General features: G+C 40.3%; 1 protein-coding gene across 1 annotated transcript; it reads right to left on the reverse strand.

Moving 5' to 3' along the window:
• Positions 1-8,294: 8,294 nt before the first annotated feature.
• On the reverse strand, positions 8,295-20,812 carry LOC109213263 (probable pre-mRNA-splicing factor ATP-dependent RNA helicase DEAH9). Its single transcript, XM_019377044.1, has 21 exons — positions 20,512-20,812; positions 20,076-20,119; positions 19,080-20,020; positions 18,281-18,350; positions 18,080-18,165; positions 17,403-17,463; positions 17,101-17,196; positions 16,603-16,702; positions 16,398-16,444; positions 16,233-16,316; positions 16,071-16,124; positions 15,435-15,535; positions 14,729-14,819; positions 13,436-13,600; positions 11,194-11,283; positions 11,033-11,104; positions 10,468-10,566; positions 10,221-10,307; positions 9,586-9,639; positions 9,368-9,447; positions 8,295-8,719 (listed from the first exon to the last, which is right to left on the reverse strand). Exons 1-21 carry the CDS (start codon positions 20,810-20,812, stop codon positions 8,572-8,574), a joined length of 2,871 nt encoding a protein of 956 aa, XP_019232589.1. The 3' UTR covers positions 8,295-8,571.
• Positions 20,813-21,426: the final 614 nt, after the last annotated feature.

Genomic DNA, 21,426 nt, shown 5'->3' on the forward strand with positions numbered 1-21,426 from the left:
TTGCCGTGGTAGAACTGGCCTCCAGAAGGAACACCACCAAAACTACTGATCCACGAGACCTCTTGGCCTCCCTCTCAACCAGCTCTCTACTGCGGACCAACTCCATCTGCCAAGCAATGTGGACAACCTCATCAAAAGTAGCACCAGACACCCTCTCTCTAATCATAAGCACCCGCAGCTGAAATGTGAGGCCATCAATGAACCTCCTGATCCTCTCCCTATCAGTGGGAACTAACCAGACCGCATGACGGCAACCTTAAAAAACCTCATCTCGTACTGCGTCACAGTCATATCATCCTGATGCAACTGCTCAAACTGTCGCCGCAGCTCCTCTCTACGAGACTGCGGCACGAATTTCTCCAAAAAGAGAATGGGGAACTCCTGCCAGGTGAGTGGTGTTGCACCGACCGGCCTACGCCTCTCGTAAGCCTCCCACCAACTGAAGGCAGCTCCAGAGAACTGAAAAGTAGTGAACGAGACCCCTATGGTATCTAGAATACCTGTTGTACGGAGCATCCTCTAACACTTATCCAAGAAGCCCAGTGCATCCTCTCCCTCTGCACCGCTGAAAGATGGAGGCTGGAGCCTCCCAAACCTCTCCAATCTACGTTGCTCATGGTCAGGCATGACAGGAACCACATATCCCTAAGCAGTTGCGATCGGCTAGGCTGGTGGTGCCCCCGGTGTTTGGAGTCCCTGCATCGCCTGCTCCGGTGTGCGGGCGGCGGGAGTCTGAGTACCTCCCCCGGCCTGAGAAATGGTTGTTGCATTCGAAACAGAGACCGCCTGAGCAATAGTGGTGCACACGGTCAGAATCTGAGCTAAGGCCTCCTGAAGTCCTGGAATCATAATGGGCACAGCTGGTCCCGCTGGCGCATCCACAACTAGGACCTGATCCTGAACTGGGCAACTGGTGGATCTGCAGGTGCTTGCCTAGCTGTTGTGCGAGCTGCACCTCTGCCGCTACTACGGCCTCTACCGCGACCTCGGCCTCTCGCGGCCCTAGCCGGTGGTACTAGTGGTTGTCCGTCCTACCCAGTAGTACGTGTCCTCACTATCTCTGAGAGAATAGAATAACAGAAGTTTAGTCACTAGAATCAGCAGATTCGCACGACAAGAATTCAAGAATGTGAAGTTTCCTAAGGGTTCGGAAGCCTCTCGAAGATAAGTACAGACATCTCTGTACCAATCCGCAAGACCTATGTAACCTAGGCTCTGATACAAACTTGTCATGACCCAAGTCCTAACCTATCGTGATGGCGCCTATCGATGATACTAGGCAAGCCGACCTTTTTTTAAAACACTTCCAATTTAACACAGAAAGATAAATCAAAAAGCTCGTAAATAAAACAGAGTTTTCCAAAAAGAGGGTTTAAACTCAAAATACAAGTGCAAAACATTATCCCCAACATCGCGGTGTCACTAAGTCATGAGCATCTGACATAACTGGTTTGAGAAAAATACGACTATCATAGTTTGGAAATCCAAATACAATGAAAAGAGAGAATAAAGCAAGGCTGCAAACGCCGGGCAACTACCTCGCTAACTCCAAGGATCAGCTACGAGAACTATCGACACTCGCTGCATCCAGAGACTCCTGGATCTGCGCATGAAGTGCAGGGTGTAGCGTGAGTACAACAAACTCAGTAAGTAACAATGATAAATAAGGAACTGAAGATAGTGACGAGCTACATAGTTGTGAAATTTCAGTAGTCTTAGCACGGAAAATAGACATGCTTTACAAATTCGGCAAAATCAAATCAATTGAGTTTGATTAAGTCAAGTTCAAATAAAAATCGGATAAAAAAACATCTTTTGGCAGTTCTCAAACAATGATATAAGGCAACTGTGTGCATAAATAATGAAATCATATACAGCCTCTCAGGGCAACCAACACTCGGTCCTCCCATTCACTCCAACTTCACAATCACTCATTCCTCACAATCACTCATTTCTCACGATCGCTCAGCACTCGGCATTCGGCACTCGCACCCAGTAGGTACCCGCGCTCACTAGGGTGTGTACAAACTCCAGAGGGGCTCCTACAGCCCAAGCGCTATATCAATCCAATCATGGCATAGCTCAACGAAACATGTTGCAGCGTGCAGCCCGATCCCATAAATATCCTCACAATCAGGCCATCGGCCTCACTCAGTCATCAATCTCTCCAGTCTCTCGGGCTCTCAAAAATCAGGGATAATCAGCCCAAACAGCAATAACATGATGAAACAATAAAAATGACAGAGACTGAGATATGATATGCGAGTAAAACTACGACTGAGTATAAATAGCATTTAGGATGCAATTCAGCATGAAATGCGACCTCTAAGGGTCCCAACAGTACCAACACATAGCCTAAACATGGTTTCTAACATGATTTACAGTCAAGCCTCTATATCACATAGAGAACATATGGCTAACAGCAGATTAATCGACTTTACAGTTCCACGGGACGGACCAAGTCACAATCTCCTCAGTGCACGCACACACGCCCGTCACCTAGCATGTGCGTCACCTCCAAAATAGTCACATGACAAAAAATCCAGGGTTTCAAACCCTCAAGACCAAATTTACAACTGTTAGTTACCTCGAGCCGAGCAAAACTCTACTCCAAAATGCCCCTGCCTCGCCAGTCAGCCTCCAAATGTCCCGAATCTAAGCATAAACAGTATAATACAATCAATACGAGCTAAAGAAATCAATTTCACAAGAAAAATTAGACATTATAACTCAAAAATCGGAAATTGACTCAAACCTGGCCCACGGGCCCACATCTCGAAATCCGACATAAGTCACAAAAACTCAAAGCCCATTCACTCACGAGTCTAACCATACAAAATTTACTCAAATTCGATAACAAAATCCCATTCAAAACATCAAAAATCCATGTCAAGAAAACTTCCTATTTTTTTCCCAATTTTCCACCCCAAATCACAAACTAAATGGTGGAATTAAAGACATAATCATGGAATTTGACCAAAATTAGATATGAATCACTCACCCCAATCACCCACGCAAGAATCTCTTCAAAAATTGTCTTCTACCGAGCTCCCACTTCAATTTTATGATATGAACTCGAAACCCTCGTTTTGAATCTTTTAAATCTGACAAGAACCGCCTTCATCGCGAACGCGGCCGTCCTCTCGCGTTCGCGTAGACAACTCAGACTGCCTCTCAGCTTTACTCTTTACGAACACGACCAACGCTTTGCAAACACGAATCTTTACAAACTCTGACCTTTGCGAACACGGCCCATACCTCGTGAACGCGTAGACCAAGGACCTGGGGGTCCCCAGCCGCCTCACTCCTCTTTGCGAACGCGACACCACTCACGCGTTCGCGATGCACACACAGCCACACCTTCGTGTTCGCATCCTCTCCTTCGTGAATGCGAAGAACAGAATCTCCCCAGCTCACAAACACTCTTCTTGAACGCGAGGCTCCTCTCATAAACGCGTAAGAGAAAACCAGAAAAATACACCAGCAGATATCAGCCATCAACCAAAGTCCAAAAATGTTCTATAAACCACCCGAAACTCACCTGAGGCCCTCGGGACCTCAACCAAACATACCATCAAGTCCCAAAACATCATACGAACTTGTTCGAACCCTAAAATGACCTCAAACAACATTAAAAACACAAAATTCACACGGATTCAAGCCTAATGAACTTTGAAATTTCCAAATTCTACAAATGATGTCGAAACCTATCAAATCACATCCGATTGACTTCAAATTTTGTACACAAGTCATAAATGACACCATGAACCTATTCCAACTTCCGAAAATCCAATCCGGACCCGATATCCAGATCTCCACTCCCGATTAAACTTTCCAAAATTCCAACTTTCGCCAATTCAAGCCTAATCCTACTACGGACCTCCAAAACACAATTCGGATGCGCTCCTAAGTCCAAAATCACCTAACGGAGCTAACAGAACCATCAAAATCCAAATCCAGGGTCATTTACACATAAGTTGACATCTGGTCGACTTTTTCAACTTAAGCTTTCAATTAAGAGACTAAGTGTCTCAATTCACTCCGAAATCACTCCGGACCCGAACCACCTAACCCAGTAAGTCATAATACAGCTGTAGAACACAAAAGAAGAAGGAAAAGAGGGGAACAGGGCTACAAATCTCAAAACGACCGACCAGATCGTTACATCCTCCCCCTCTTAAACAAACGTTCGTCCTCGAACGGGTCTAGAAACATACCTGGAGTCTCAAATAAGTGTGGATATCTGATTCGCATCTCCCGCTCGATCTCCCAAGTAGCCTTCTCCACGGGCTGACCTATCCACTGCACCTTTACTGAAGCTATATCCTTTGACCTCAACTTTCGAACCTGCTGCTTCATAATGGCCACCGGCTCCACATCATAAGTCAAATCACCATCCAACTGAACTGTGATGAAATCCAAAACATGAGACGGATCGCCGATATACTTTCGAAGAAACATGAAATACTGGATGCACATTCGATAATCTAGGAGGCAAAGCAAGCTCGTAGGCCACCTCCCCAATCCTTCGAAGCACCTCAAACGGCCCAATAAACTGAGGGCTCAACTTGCCCTTCTTCCCAAATCTCATAACACCCTTCATGGGTGAAACCTTCAGCAAAACCTTCTCCCCAACTATGTAAGACACATCACGGACCTTCCTGTCAGCATAACTCTTCTGTCTCGACTACGCCGTGCGAAGTCGCTCCTGAATCAATTTCACCTTGTCCAATACATCCTGAACCAAGTCTGTACCCAAAAGCTTAGACTCACCCAGCTCGAACCAACCCACCGGATATCGCCACCGCCTCCCATACAAAGCCTCATACGGAGCCATCTGAAATCTCGACTGATAACTGTCGTTGTAGGCAAACTCCGCGAGCGGCAGAAACTGGTCCCATGAACCCCCAAAATCAATGACACAAGTGTGTAGCATGTCCTCCAATATCTGAATAGTGCACTCGGACTGTCCGTCCGTCTGAAGGTGAAATGTTGTACTCAACTCAACCTGAGTGCCCAACTCTCGCTGCACAGCCCTCCAAAACTACGATGTAAACTGCGTGCCTCTATCTGAAATGATGGAAACTGGCACACCATGAAGGCGAACAATCTCTCGGATGTAGATCTCAGCCAGCCGCTTTGAAGAATAAGTAGCACCAATTAGAATGTAGTGCGCGAACTTGATCAGTCGATCAACAATCACCCAAATAGCATCGAACTTCCTCAAAGTCTGTGGGAGCCCAACTACGAAATCCATGGTGATACGCTCCCACTTCCACTCTGGAATCTCTATCCTCTGAAGCAATTCACCTGGTCTCTAATGCTCGTATATTAGCTGTTGGCAGTTGAGACACCGAGCTACAAACCCAACTATATCCTTCTTCATTCTCCTCCACCAATAGTACTGCCTCAAATCCTGATACATCTTCGCGGCACCCGGATGAATGAAATACCGTGAGCTGTGGGTCTCCTTAAGAATCAACTCCCGTAGCCCATCTACATTGGGCACCATATCCGGCCCTACATCCTCAACACCCCATCATCACCAATAGTCACATCTCTGGTATCACCGTGCTAAACCCTGTCCTTGAGGAAAAGCAAATAAGGATCATCGTACTGGCGCCCTCTGATGCGATCAAATAAGGAAGACCGAGAAACAACACAAACTAGAACCCGACTAGGATGCGAAATATCCAATCTCACTAAGTCATGAGCATCTGACATAACTGGTCTGAAAATAATATGACTATCATAGTCTGGAAATCCAAATACGATGAAAAGAGTGAATAAAGAAGAAGAAAGCAAGGCTGCGAACGCCGGGCAGCTACCTCGCTAACTCCAAGGATCATCTACGAGAACTATCGACACTCGCCGCATCCAGAGACTCTTGGATCTGCACATGAAGTGCAGGGTGTAGCGGGAGTACAACAAACTCAGTAAGTAACAATGATAAATAAGGAACTTAAGATAGTGACGAGTTACACAGTTATAGTGCAATTTCAGTAGTCTTAGCACGGAAAATAGACATGCCTTCCAAATCCGGCAAAATCAAATTAATTTAGTTTGTTTAAGTCAAGTTCAAGTTAAAACTGGATAAAAAAAACATCTTTTGGCGGTTCTCAAACAATGATATAAGGCAACTGTATGCATAAATAATGAAATCATATACAGCCTCTCAGGACAACCAACACTCAGTTCTCCCATTCACTCCAACCTCACAATCACTCATTTCTCATGATCGCTCAACACTCGGCACTCGACACTCGACACACGCACTCAGTAGGTACCCGCACTCACTAGGGGTGTGTACAGACTCCGGAGAGGCTCCAACAGCCCAACCGCTATATCAATCCAATCATGCCATAGATCAATGAAATATGTTGCGGCGTGCAGCCCGATCCCATAAATATCCTCACAATCAAGCCCTCGGCCTCACTCAGTCATCAATCTATCCAATCTCTCGGACTCTCAAAAATCAGGGAGAATCAGCCCAAACAGCAATAACATGATGAAACAATAAAAATGACAGAGACTGAGATATGATATGCGAGTAAACTGTGACTAAGTATAAATAGCATTTAGCAGGCAATTCAACATGAAACGCGACCTCTAAGGGTCCCAACAATACCAACACATAGCTTAAACATGATTTACAGTCAAGCTTCTATATCACATAGAGAACATATGGCTAACAGCAGATTATTCAACTTTACAGTTGCACGGGACGGGCCAAGTCACAATCCCCTCCGTGCACGCCTACATGTCTGTCACCTAGTATGTGGGTCACCTCCAAAATAGTCACAAGACACAAAATCTGGGGTTTCCTACCCTCAGGACCAAATTTACAAATGTTACTTACCTCGAGCCGAGCAAAACTCTACTCCAAAATGCCCTTGCCTCGCGAGTCGGCCTCCAAATGTCCCGAAAATAACCATAAACAGTATAATACAATAAATACGGGCTAAAGGAATCAATTCCACAAGAAAAATTAGAGATTATAACTCAAAATCCAAAATTTACTCAAACCCGGCCCCCGGACCCACGTCTCGAAATCCGAAAAAATTCACAAAAAATGAAAGCCCATTCACTCACGAGTCTAACCATACCAAATTTACTCAAATCCGATAGTAAAATCCCATTCAAAACCTCAAAAATCCACCTCAAAAACCAGAAAAATACACCAGCAGATATGACCTATCAACCAAAGTCCAAAAATGATATGTTAACCACCTGAAACCCACCCAAGGCCCTTGGGACCTCAACCAGACATACCATCAAGTCCCAAAACATCATACGAACTTAGTCGAACCCTCAAATCACCTTAAGCAATATCAAAAACACAAAATTCACACGGATTCAAGCCTATTGAACTTTGAAATTTCCAAATTCTACAAATAACGTCGAAACCTATCAAATCACGTCCGATTGACTTCAAATTTTGCACACAAGTCATAAATGAGCACGAACCTACTCCAACTTTCTGAAATCCGAGCCCGATATCAAAAAGTCCACTCCCAGTCAAACTTCTCAAAATTCCAACTTTCGCCATTTCAAGCCTAATCCTACTACGGACCTCCAAAACACATTTCGAACGCGCTCCTAAGTCCAAAATCACCTAACGGAGCTAACTGAACTATCAAAATTCAAATCCGACGTCATTTACACATAAGTCGACATCTGGTCGACTTTTCCAACTTAAGCTCTCAATCAAGAGACTAAGTGTCTCAATTCACTCCGAAATCACTCCGGACCCGAACCAACTAACTCGGTAAGTCATAATACAGTTGTAGAACGCAAAAGAAGCAGGAAATGGGGGAACGGGGCTACAACTCTCAAAACAACCGGCCAGGTCGTTACAGCACCCTTATATAACATTCATTCACTATAAAAGCCAAGTTTTTCGTGGAACCGATTTTCATGTTATGTTATAATATATGTTTTCTATAACAACACTTTGCTATAGCAGCCAAATCGGAGCAAAAGAAGTTGTTATAGAAAGGCTTGACTGTACAATGAAACAGTTCCTATAAAAAGATTTATCATTTTTAGAGTTCGAACTAAGATCTTATTTTTGATTAAATTAAGTATAGAAATAACCTTTATCCGTAATATATATATCGAGATCTTGAACATGGTAATCTTATGTATAGCAGCTTAATTTGGAAGAGCAGTTAGCTCGGTAGATAAATATGAATATTGTTAATCAGTAACTTACGCAATGCTCTTTTAGTCTCAGATCTATCTCCGCTAGTATAGGGTTAAAAAAACGAGGAAGAGAAATGACAATCCAAAGATGAGAGAACGCAATGGCAAAGCGTGCAATTTCGTTAAGAATGTTCAGGAGTGTTCCATATTCAATATAATGTATACAAAGTAATATTTGACGTATATACATAATACAATTCTCAAGTGAAAGGTGTTTAACTGGCCTCCCTTGACCTATGTAGCTCCACCATTGGGAGAAAGTATAACCATTTTACTAGGAGCTATTAGTGTATTTAAAAAGGTTTTCAAATGGCTACAATTTTCCAAACCAGAATGAGGCTGCCAAGAATCCAAGAAAATTGTGTATCATTGAGGAATAGAACTATGCATCTGCTTCTGATAAAAATGTGGTGCAGCTTCCGTCAGCCAAGAAGGATCAATAGTAATGACATTTCGCATGTACTGACGATCCGTTGAAACAAGAGAATGGTATACGATCCACTTCGGGTTGACCCTGTCAAATTTGAGAAAACACATTATAAACTTAAGATGTAACAGACATAATAACACTTCAACTTATCTAGTTTTATTTTTACCTATTTTATCCTAAAGTAATAAGGGACAATATGCAGATGTTAGTACAAGATCCGTTTCGAGTAGAAGCTGTGTTCGAGCAGTGCAGTTATGAAGCGAGTTCAGCCATGCTTTCGTTGATCAAATTAAAGAAAATATGCTCAGTGTCGATGCACACAGGCACATATAAGGCGGAAGGATGGCGATAAGAAAGAACCAAACCATACTATAATAGGATGCAACAATTTGGAACATTCACTGTTTGTTAACTATGCATTCGACTCAACAAGTATAGCCTTTTCTTAGCTCCCAGGGTTTTGGTTCAGTGGTCAGGACAAAGCACGTGATGAGTAAGCAAGGAGCATGTCTCAAGGGTTCGAACACTAACGCAAAAAAAGCCTGGTATTTAAGTTGGGAGAGAGGTAGAGGGGCGAGCCCAAAATCCCAGGAGTTTGAAGCCCACATGGGAATCCCTAAAAAATCCGCATAAACATAAAGAAAAACGCACCTTTCTTTAGAGCGTATAGCAGAAGTAAAGTAATAACATAGTTCCTTGGACTATCGAAACCAGTCATATATAAATAAATACCTGAACAGCACAGATGAAGGATGAATATAAACTTCTTGAGACGTTCTGACAGTCTTGTACATCCCATTGTGACTGAATGGCTGTTTCAAAGACGAGCAACAGATGTTATCAAATAGGCTCAGGACAGAAAATATGAGATAGAAAAAAAATAAAAATGGAAAGAGTGTGCCCTTTAAGACAAATATAAGTATGAGACAAGTATCAAATCTCATACTCACTTCTAAACGGGAAGCATTGGCAAAAAACCCTGCCGTAACTGCCTTCCTTACTGCCTGCAAAATGACTAATTTTAGTTACGTCTATTACGTCATAAGCTCATGACGCAAAGAATGGCTCCACAAAAGTTTTAGACAAACTTTATTACAGAATTATGCTGCTATCAAGAAAGAGGCCAAACTGCAATAGTTAAGCCCAAGAATAGATCTTTAATAAAAGCCCTTAGCTGCACATGTAGCTCTTCTTTGATGGCCTTTCGGTAGCGGAAAAGAGTGCTTCAGGCAACAATATTCATTCAATGGTCTTGAAGACATAATTAAGAAAATAAAAGTGCACTCTAAAAGCTTATAGGTGAGTTGCTCACACGCTTCAACATGATATTAGAGCAGGGTTCGAGTCTCACCACTACGCACCATTAAAAAAAATGCCCACATGCTTGGCCCCCTACGTGGGGGCATGTTGAAGACATAATTAAGAAAATAAAAGTGTCCTCTTTCTAAAAACTTAAACTTTTAGATGAGATGGTCACACACTTCAAAAAATGACAAGCGAGCAATCAGTTTTAAAACATGGGCAACTGCTCCACGGTCTGTTGAATGCTATTGACATTAACAACTGAGTCAGCAAATTAAGTTACCTGCATATCACCTTCGCAAGATTTCAATCCTATGCCCAAGCGTTGTGTAATCCTTTTCAGTTGTTCTCTAACTTCAATTACTTTTCTCTGCATATATAGTGGGGGGAAATCAAGAATGTCACAAGGGGAGCCTCAAAACCCAAACAACGGATAGTACACAAAACACTATTAATAAAAAATTTTAAAAAAAGGGAGAAAACACCCAAATGCATCGAAAACCTGCCTTGGAAGCTGGATTAGGACTTACCATGGCATGATAATTTACAAAATTCTTGTGACACCACTTCGAAGATTTATTAGACTGAATGAATCCTTTATACACATTTAAGAACGTGACATGGTCTCCCTGCAAAAGTACAGCAAAGTGAACCGAGGGAGTACTTGTTTAGTCTTCTTCCAGTAAATTCATGTGAATCCCAAACAGAATTGCACATTTATATATTTCCTTAATAGAAATGCTTTGTAGCCACATAAATGTTATGACATATTTAAGGCCACGAGTTTCAAAAGCATCATACTCACACAAATACGTGTGATTTATTTAAATTATAAAGTTTAATTAAGCCGATGATGTCTAAATGATCTGGCATGAACTAGTAAACGTATGAAATCTTGTTAATGGGTTTTCAATTGAATTATATTAAACTTCCCTTTCAACTTCTTAACTGTTCAAATCGCAACTAAATATAAAGAACAAACAATGTCACTCAAATGCAAGTTGCCGAAGGTGCAGTTCATCATGTACTTCCAGTATAATGCAAATAAACTGTTACTGACGTGAACCTAGTAAGCAAAAAGAAAAAACCAAAAACCTCGGCAGCTGCAAATCTCAACTTTGCTTCATCCAACTCCTTCTGTACTCCTCTAACAGGAATCCAAATAGACTGCACAAAAAACAATACGTTGGTCTAACAAAAGATAAAAAGTCCTGGTTTATTGCTAAATCAATTAGGTCGTAAAGAAGAGGATTCACCTGTATGGAGAGCGTAGCAGCAATGGTAATTATTTCCTCTGTACATCCTAACTCACAAGAAGCCAAGATCATTTTAGATATTAATGGGTCCTATACAAAAATACAGGTTTTAGAAACTGAGTGAATATGAACATTCCTAAATCCATGAATTGAAGAGTGACATTGCATAATTGTAATGCACCGAGAGACTTTCAGCAACGCATCAAGCATCTAGTTTCTCAACTTCCTATTGATCTCACATCTATGGCACTCGACAACCCAGAATGCATCAATATAAGAGAGCTCTTTATCGTAGACGGCATAAGTTCTCTTGGTAGAAATTGGTATTATTACTAGTTAAGATTTAGATATTACAAGAAGAAAAGGAACAACGTCCAAACTTTATCTTCCAGTTGCTATTGAGAACGATAGATTACAAAAAAAGGGCAAAAGAGTTCAGCGTTGCCGTTTAAGCAAGGCACCTCAACCACAGCAGCTGGAAACAAATATTCATACTCTCAATATTTAACTACCTGCCCCAAAGCAAAGGCTCTTACAAAATTGAATCTCGATTGGCTATCCAACAGGAGCTAAAGAATTCTCTCTCTCTCTTGGTGTTTATCATGAGTCTATTTATTATTGTTAGAAATATGTATGTCCACATAGGAATAAGTGTGAAATTTAGATAAATCTAGTTTTAGAGAACCCCGAATTTTTAGTATCGGAATGAAGTCAACCTCAATTAGAGTGGAATGACTATAAATAATTTATATGGACGACCTCCACTAGTAAAGGGTTGAAGCATAGTAGATTGATTTGGTGCGTATTTTCAACGATTATAGTAAAATTAATGGAATAGAGAAAAGGCAACAAGAAATTGCAATAACATCTATGTTTACTCTTCATTATGGGGCATGGTATTGGTACACTCAAACTTAAAGGTAAGTTCTATAGAGCGGTGGTTAGACCGGCCATGCTGTATGGGGCTGAGTGTTGGCCAGTCAGGAATTCTCATATCCAGAAGATGAAAGTAGGCGAAATGAGGATGTTGAGATGGATGTGCAGGCACACTAGGCTAGATAAGATTAGGAATGAAGATATTCGAGAAAAGGTGGGCGTGGCTCCCATGGACGACAAGATGCGGGAAGCGAGGCCTAGATGGTTTGGCATGTGCGGAGGAGGAGCCTAGATGCCCCGGTTAGGAGGTGTGTTCGGTTGGCTTTGACAGATACGAGGAGAAGTAGAGGGCGGCCTAATAAGTATCGGGGCGAGGTGATCGGTCAGGACATGGCGCAGCTTCAGATTTCCGAGGACATGGCCCTGGATAGGGAGATGTGGAGGTCGAGCATTAGGGTTGTAGGTTAGGGGGTAGTTGAGCATTTTTCCTCATTGTTCTAGCTAGTCTGATAGTGTTTTGTATAGGACTGCTAGCGATTTTTGTTCCATCACACTTTTTATTTCTTATTTTTATTTTATTTTTTTTACTTTCAGTTTTTATTATTACCATAATTATTGTCCTTTCCACTTATTTGTTGTCGCTTACGGTGCTGATATTATTTGTCTGTATTCTGCTGATGTTACAGATTGTCTTTGAGCTGAGGGTCTCCCGGAAACTGCCTCTCTACCCTCAGGGGTAGAGGTAAGTAGGTCAGCGTACACTCTACCCTCCCCATACCCCACTTGTGGGATTATTACTAGGTTGTTGTTGTTGTTGTTGTTTTGGTACACTCAAGTTGACAGATGATGATGATGAGACCTATGCAAATTGCCCTCCACACTTTACCCTGTCCCTTGCTATTTTTTTAATATAATGGTGGTGTCTAGTTTACTCTAGGTACCTGCTACCTTCCACTAAGGGGTAACTTTGCCTACCGAGACTTAGGCAAATAGGAAAAAGTCACCTAAGATTCTTTTGCCTTAGTTGGGATTTGAACCCAGGTCTCCTATGGTTTTCATCTCATTCTATTGACTTGCTAGGCCGACCACAAGGTGCCACTTTACTTTTATAAATGCATAAATATTCCTTGCTCGATATTCTTGGATGATTTATTCTTTTTTAATCCTTTTATTGGAGAATGGGGCGACGAGGGGTAGTGTTTGGTGAGAAGTGTCATAAAAAGCTAATAGAATTGTAAATTTGACGGGAAGAATCCAGCTTGCAAGTCATATTACTAGAGCTGAAAAAAGGTTTGCACTGAACAGCAAATAAGAAACATGTTACATAATTTAATGGTGCATACGAGATGGCCGATTAGAAACATACCAGTGGAAACTCTGCAACTTGAAATCCAGTAGGTGAAGTTAGTTTGGCATCGTCATCTAATACTCCAAGTGAGTACAGTATTTCAAGCGCTCTTATCATCGCTTCAGGTGATGGAGATGCTGGCCAATCAAAACCCAAGATATTATCGATGCCTAAGGCCTTCAACTGGGACATTAAAAGAAACGGTATTAGCTAATATCCAACACAGTTCTTGACAGGCTGAAATAATACGATGAGACTCTTATTAGATTTGACTCCACAAAGGAGATGAAAATATAAAAATCATAGCAAAGGCAACAAAACAATTCCTCTGGACATGTCTACTTACAAAAGAGAAAGTTGAGTAGTTGATGGAAAAGATTTACTACAATTTTAAAGATGCAACGGTTAGAGGAAGGATTAATCAACCAGAGGAATATTTTCCATATTTCAATTTTCATAGCAGAGATTACAAATATGACACCCTCTAAAATGAACCATTTAATGTGTCACTAAATCCAGCATTTCTTTTCAAGCTATTAGTTTTGCCTGGAACCATTTATAGTTTACATGAATAGTAGAACTTACCCTTACAGAATGAAACGATTTTCTCTTGACTGAATATTACCCCCAGTTAAATAATAGAAGCTTCATGAATGAGCAAACTTTTGCGGTCTTACAGAAAATAAATCATAAAAAGGAAATTTCAGCAGTCATAAACCAACTATTTTATTTGCTTCCGAGAAGTCGGATGTTAAGTTAGATCAAATTACGGACAAAGACGATTATAGGTCACAATGAAGAAAAGGAAAAAAGAACAGAAAATACTTGATATCGTTGAGCGTAAAAACTCTTGCACATTGGGGAAAATCTACGGGTAGTGGTCTATTTTCCTTCCAACCTTCCATTTTTGTGGGAAGATTGAGAAGAATGAGGAAAATAATGCTTTAGTTCCTAAATAATTAAACATCAAGCATAAAAAAGTAAAGACACGTAACGCATGTAATTTTCCTTATGACTTTGGTTTAGTAGTAAGAGAACACATGATGTGTGGGTTAGGTGCAGGGTTCAAACTGCCGCAGACAAAATCCTCGTATTTAAGTGGAGGAGGATAAAAAGGCGGGTCCATAATCCATCGAGTTTCTCGGGGATTACTCGGTTAAAAAAAACACAATGGGCTTGAAATTTTCCCGGGCAGATGATCTAGCCAGCCTCCCTAATAAGGAGGTCCTATTTACAGCTCCATGCCTCAGGAGAAAAAGTCATAATGGAAAAGCATGGCAGCAGCATCTTCTTGGTTCAAGAAGGGCATACCTGGATGACACAGGAAACAAGGTTTGATCTCTGTATCTCGGGTATTCCCACAACAGACATCTCACTGGCAAAATAATCTTCTGTGTAGAGCCTGAACAGCAAAATAGAAGAGTCAGCAATTATATCTCTAACATGTAAAGGTATTCATAAGCATCCCCAGCACTAGAGACAAATTAAGACCTCTACTTCCTAATTAAACATAGTCATTAAAAAACAGAATTAATGACATGAATACGGTGATATCATTCACCAACTGAGATCTATGATAGAACAAAAAAAACAGTAAGGCGTCAATTCGTTAAATTCAGATAAAATGTGCTATAAATTAGTACTTGCTCTGTTTCAAATCGAAACTTCATGGTTTGAATTAACAATATAAGGAAATGTTTACCAAATAACTCATTGAGTTGGAAATTTGATACATGAATTGTGTCACATGGAAAAAAGTGAGATGATAGATTTTTTTAGTTTATTTACATGTTGATTAGCACAAGAATGAATCGTTACATGCATAATATGTACTCCGTGTTAGCAATGCGAAGATTAATTAGGCCCAAACCAAACGGGGGATACGATAGTCGGTATAACAATTTGGAACTTAGGGAGTGTTAAGCTTTCGAGAAATCAATTATTACATAATGATATGTATCTTCCATGGTGCTTCTAAGTGTAAGTTTCACATTATTATATGTGGTAAGTCACCTACCTAAAACACTTCCCTGGTCGAACTCTTCCAGCTCTACCAGCCCTTTGTCGAGCAGATGCCTTTGATATTGGTGCCACTACCAAATTCTCAATATCTGAAATCTGATGTAGAACAGATTCAAAATGAAAATGCAATATCAGGCATGACATGCATACATTGAATTATCTTTTCATTCGTGTAAACTGCATTATTTATGGCGTAATTACCACAAATTGAAGCAACAGAATTGACGAAAGCTCAATACCAAAAAATATAGATAGTTTTCCTCAGAAGAAGCTAGAGTCCAACATATAGAACATGATGCTTCATAGTGACAGATTAAATTATCTTCCACGTTTGATCATTAAAAGCATGTTTTGAGCTCCATCCAGTTAGAGCAAAGTGACCAACAGGAAGAATGAGGGGTCATAGTGATAAAAAAATTCAAGCTTACACAAAACAAACTTATTATACAATATGACAATGCTGATTCTTGGTGCACAAAGCCAGATAAAGACTTAGAAAATTGCTACTAAATGAGGCCCAAAACCGACGTGTGTGCAGATATTAAACAAAATAGCAGCAATGTCATCAACCACAAAAGGCTGATCAAAAGCATGGGAAAAGAGTTAAGTCAAACAGAGAGAAACAAAGTACCGGGTTGTAGAACCGTTGTTTTGAGAACCCACTATCAACAACATAGACAATTCCCTGAACGCAGAAAGAAAATTCCCAGCTCAGGAATCAGGAATGTAATGAAGACAAACCTAATAACATGTATGCCTCGCAGATTTTGACCCCAAAGTTTCAGATTTATACCTCTAAAGTCAATGACGTCTCAGCAATATTCGTTGAAAATATCACTTTTCTTTTTCCTCTAGGAGTAGGGGAAAACACAAGATCCTGTAATCAAGAAAAAACAGAACTATTTGGTGAAAAGTTCAATAAACCTTGACCTAAAAACTGCATGATGCATTATCCCACCTGATCTGCTCGAGAAAGTCCCGAGTATAATGGCACAGCAACCAGTCCTGCAAGAAAAGTGAATCAAAAAATTGGTATGTATCCTTTTTTTATTTTCTTTATTTTGAGAAAAGGCACTGTATTTATTACAACCACTTTTCTATTATTTGTTAGCACTTAGCAGTACTATTAACACTCAGCAATAGCTCAGGGAATTATTCAGTACCTTGGTTCCCACTACTTTGGGCTTCTTCGGTGAGCAACTGTATTGCAGCATCAATATCATCTTGACCAGTGAGAAACACCAAGATATCTCCCGTCCGCTCCTACAAGTATAAATGAAGAGCCATAAGTCAACTGCTGTATGATATTATATTAAGAATCAAATAAGAGACAAATTATAGGAAAGTTATCCTGATGAACTCAAAGATAAATTATTAGACTAGAGCAGAAATTTTGAGACATCACGAATTTCAATCATTGTCTCCCTCAAAGACATCTACTCTAGGAGGCCACATGGAACACATTGCGGACAAATGAAACAAGAACACGAAGCATAATACTCAGCTGTGTTTCTGCACCAAAATATGTCTGAGTAGGCCAACCCCCTCAACTTAAATGGGTCTTTCGAAATTTATTTATCATGCGCTTGCAAATTTGCCTCAAATTTACATTTGACCATGATGTGGCCAATAGATCAAAGAAGTCATGCTCTAGTGTGTACCTGGTCATGGATCGACAACACTGTAGAAATAACGGCCCGAACGTAATCAGAAACAGGATCATCAACATAGAATATCTCCACATTAAATCCCCTACCCTGGAAGATCAGTGTAAAAAGATGATATCAGTAATGTTGCAAATCAACCAGAGAAAATCCCCAACGAAATCCGCTACCTAGATGTTTCACGGAATACGTAATGATTCTATAGTCATGTTGTAACTCAAAGTGAACCAGTTAATCAACTTTATTGATTTTTGGCTGTGCAGACAAGCAAAGAGTAATTGTATCACAAATCCATATACCTCAACTGACAGAATAGCAGGTTCTCTTGTTGGTCCTTGCTTCTGCTCTCGTCGTCTTTTGCTAATATTTTGTCACATATAAAAGTTTTAGTGCACACTAAACCTAGATACTAAAAGAAGATAGGCGGCTGTTTATGAAAACACAATTACTGATTTTTGGAACCAAATAATATGATGCTGAAAGAAAATATTATGTATAGAAAGGGATCAAATGCTGCTAGATAGTTGAAGCATAAAATAACAAGTGTTACTCAGAAGTGGGAATAATAGGGTTCTTACTTCATGATATTGAAGTGTCAAAGGTATCAAACTAATAATTATGATATTAACATTCCTATAAGCAGTTCAACTAATGTACCACATGCTTCTTCAAAAGTCATTTCTATCTTTATCATAGAGTTCCTGTCTTCGTTCTCAATGGCATGGGTAAGATCCTAAGCACAAAGACAGAGGCAGGAAACATCATTCACTAATTTACCAACTAACTAGCACTATGAAGTTCCATATATCTTAAAGTGGAGATATATGAAACAAAGATAGCAAAGAGAAATCAGCTGTAGGGATTGTCTTCTCAACTGAAATTGCATCAACGGAAAGCAGGCAGGAGATTTGGACTTTTGACTTTTGAGTATACAATTATAAAGCTTCAGTAAACACTCATCCCAAGAATAACAAACCTGGTATTAAAGAAAGCAGCCATTGATTTTGCTTCAATTGTAGCCGATGATATTACAATACGTAGCTCAGGACGACGCCTTTGTATCTAAATTTTGTGGAAGCCACAGGAAACAATAATATTTTAAGAGAGAAGAAATAAAATAAGTGCACTTAGACGATAAGATAATACAATAATCAGTCTAGAGTACTTGGTGATCAACCTTTTTCAGTAGTCCCAATAAGATGTCCGTCGAGAGGGACCTTTCGTGGGCTTCATCCACCATTATCACACTGTATGATTAAAAAGACAAATCAGGGTATACGATTTTCTCATTCCAGAAGACATTTTCAATATCTATTTGAAGTAGAAAGTGGATTAATTTGATAAGCCTCCTGAGTTTTTGGAAAAAAAATCAGGGTATTTCAGAATTAAGAGAGCCTTCAAGAACAGATGAGCAAAACTTTTCTTTATATTTCTTTGTGAATTTATATTTTTCACCCAATTTTACCAGCTCAGGTTTTGAAGAAATGCTAGCTCAGAATTCAGTGTTGTCAAAGGAAACATGCATAATAAAGCGCCAAGTGTCTACTGGAACTTCAAGCGCAGCCCATTAAAATATTAGCATTGCAAAAAAGACGCAAGAAATAATATATATATATATATATATATATATATATACACACACACACACAAACAAAAAAAAAAAATTGTAATGCAAAAAAGATAATTAAAAAATAGCCAAGAATCGTTTGGACTAAGAAATGTGAAATTTTTTTTTTTTTTGACAAAGGTAACAGTTATGTATTATAAAAAAAGAAACCCAGCACAAAGGTTGTGCTGGCAACCATTTACAGATTCCAAAAGAAGCAAAAACCTATCCTTGTTCTTCTTAAAAGGATTCTATGATGTCTAAAATCGATGCTTCATCATTCACATAATTTTCTTTACACCAAAAATGGAACAACAAGATACAGTTCACCTTTAACTTCTGAATAGGACTGCTTCTGTCTTCAAAGCACCTGGCATTCCTTTCCTTCCAAACTATCCACCATATGCACATTGGGATCAAATTCCACCAGTCTTTTTGCCTTACACTGCCCTCCTGCTTATTCCAGCATCTCAGTAAATCTGTTGTGGTTTTTGGCATAGTCCACCTAAGTCCAATCATGCTGAGAAAAAGTTGCCACAACTGGGAAGTAACTCTACAGTGCAGAAACAAATGGCTATTGCTTTCTGAATCTGTAGAGCACAGATAGCATCTGGAGCTCAGTTGAAATCCTCTTTTCATTAGGTTCTCATGAGTTAGACAGGCCTGCTTAGCAACTAACCACGAAAAGCATACCACTTTGAAAGGAGCCTTGGTTTTCCAAATTTGTTTCCAAGGCCAATTGTTGTCTCCCTGATTGTTTCCCGATAGTACGGTGTAAGCTGATTTCACTGTGAATGTCTTCTTGCTAGTCCCCTTCCATATCAAAGAGTTTGTTGTATTTGTTGTGCCCTGAAATAACTCCAGATGCCTCAATAGCTCAGCTACTCTGTCAATTTCCCAGTCATTTAGAGACCTTCTGGGATTGAAGTTCCACCCCTGCTGACCCCACATCTCCCCAATTGTTGCTTCAGAACTGGATAGTAAGTTGTGTAAGTCAGGAAATAAATCTTTGAGAGGACCGTGCCCAAGCCAATTGTCATGCCAGAAAGAAATTCTACTGCCATCACCAATATTGAAGCCACAGTGGGTGATGAAATTGGGCCAAAGAGATCTGATAGCTCTCCAATTACTAACTCCAAAAGTAGCTTTCACATTTTTGGTGCACCAATGGGATAACTGGCCATACTTGTAGTTGATCACCTGCCTCCGTAATGCTTCTTCCTCATAGTTATATCTCTCCAAAGCCATTTTGAAAGTAGACTTTTGTTCTGCTTCCTCAAATCTTTGATACCCATGCCACCCACTTTCTTGCTGGAGATGAGAGTCTTCCAATTCATCAGGTGATAAGTTTTGTTCTCCTTGTTACCTTGCCAAATGAATTTTCTTCGTCAAGTCTCTTTTCCACTTTAGCTGAAATAGGAAACAAGGACATTACATAAGTAGGGATGGAGTCTAACACACTGTTTACCAGGACCACTCTTCCCCCAGAAGAAAGGTATTGACTTTTCCATTTTGCTAGCCTCTTTTCACTTCTTTCAATCACCCCCTGCCATATCCTTGAGATTTGTTCTTTGCCCCTAAAGCCAACCCCAGGTAAGTTGTTGGTAGGGTTCCAATTTCACACCCCCATCCATACATAAGTAGGGATGGAGTCTAACACACTGTTTACCAGGACCACTCTTCCCCCAAAAGAAAGGTATTGACTCTTCCATTTTGCTAGCCTCTTTTCACTTCTTTCAATCACCCCCTGCCATATCTCTTGNTTTGTAGTTGATCCACTTCATTAACGGGATATAACATACTCTTCCTCCAATTGACATGTAAGCCTGATATTGCCTCGAAGACTGTTAGAATTAATCTGATGTGCCTTAGTTGGTCAATGTTTGCATCACATAATATCAAAGAATCATCTGCATATAAAATGTGGGAAATTTCCATGTTGCAGTTGTTATTTGAAACTCTGAATCCCCTCACCCATCCATTTGACTTGGCATTCTTTAACATGCTATTGAGGCCCTCCATTACTAAAATAAACGGAAGGGGATAGGGGATCTCCTTGCCTGAGCCCCCTCTGAGATGGGAAAAAGCCTTCTGGAGATCCATTGATGAGGACTGAAAATTTAACTGTGCTAATGCAGAAATGAATCCAACTTAGCCACTTCCTGCCAAAGCCCATCTCTTTTAGAATTTTGATAAGGAACTTCCAATTGACATGATCAAATGCTTTTCAATATCCAGTTTACAAAGAACTCCCGGCATCTGAGCTCTCAGACTTGTGTCCACAATTTCATTAGCTATCAATGCAGCGTCCATAATCTGTCGTCCTTTTATGAATGCCATTTGATGTTTATCCACCAGTTTATCCATCATTTTCTTTAGTCTTTCAGTTAATATTTTAGAGATGATCTTGTACACACTCCCAATCAAGCTAATTGGCCTGAAGCCTCTCAGCTCCTTGGCACCCTTTTTTTTGAATCAGAGCTACATATGTAGCATTGAAGCTTTTCTAAAAAAATTCTTGAGTGTGGAAATTCTCCACAGTCTTCATAATGTCATCTTTCACCACATCCCAGCATGTGTGAAAGAATCCCATAGAGTAACCATCTGGGCCTGGAGCTTTGTCAATAGCACATAATTTGATGTTTTCCAAGACTTCTTGTTCTTGAAAAGTCCTCTGGAGCCACACATCCTCTTCTTCTGAAATTTTTGGGTAGCCC

The sequence above is a fragment of the Nicotiana attenuata genome, unplaced genomic scaffold, assembly GCF_001879085.1.
Source record: "Nicotiana attenuata strain UT unplaced genomic scaffold, NIATTr2, whole genome shotgun sequence".
In the NCBI taxonomy this organism is placed as follows: Eukaryota; Viridiplantae; Streptophyta; class Magnoliopsida; order Solanales; family Solanaceae; genus Nicotiana; species Nicotiana attenuata.

Excerpts from the sequence above, each read along its gene's own strand:
- LOC109213263 (XM_019377044.1), bottom strand. The coding sequence starts at position 20,812 with ATGGATCTCCAGAAGGCTTTTTCCCATCTCAGAGGGGGCTCAGGCAAG. Across the intron at positions 20,120-20,511 it reads ACATGTCAATTGGAGGAAGA|CTAAAGTGGAAAAGAGACTT; the intron begins GTATGTTATATC and ends TTCCTATTTCAG. Across the intron at positions 17,464-18,079 it reads GCTGCTTTCTTTAATACCAG|CAAAAGACGACGAGAGCAGA; the intron begins GTTTGTTATTCT and ends ACAAAATATTAG.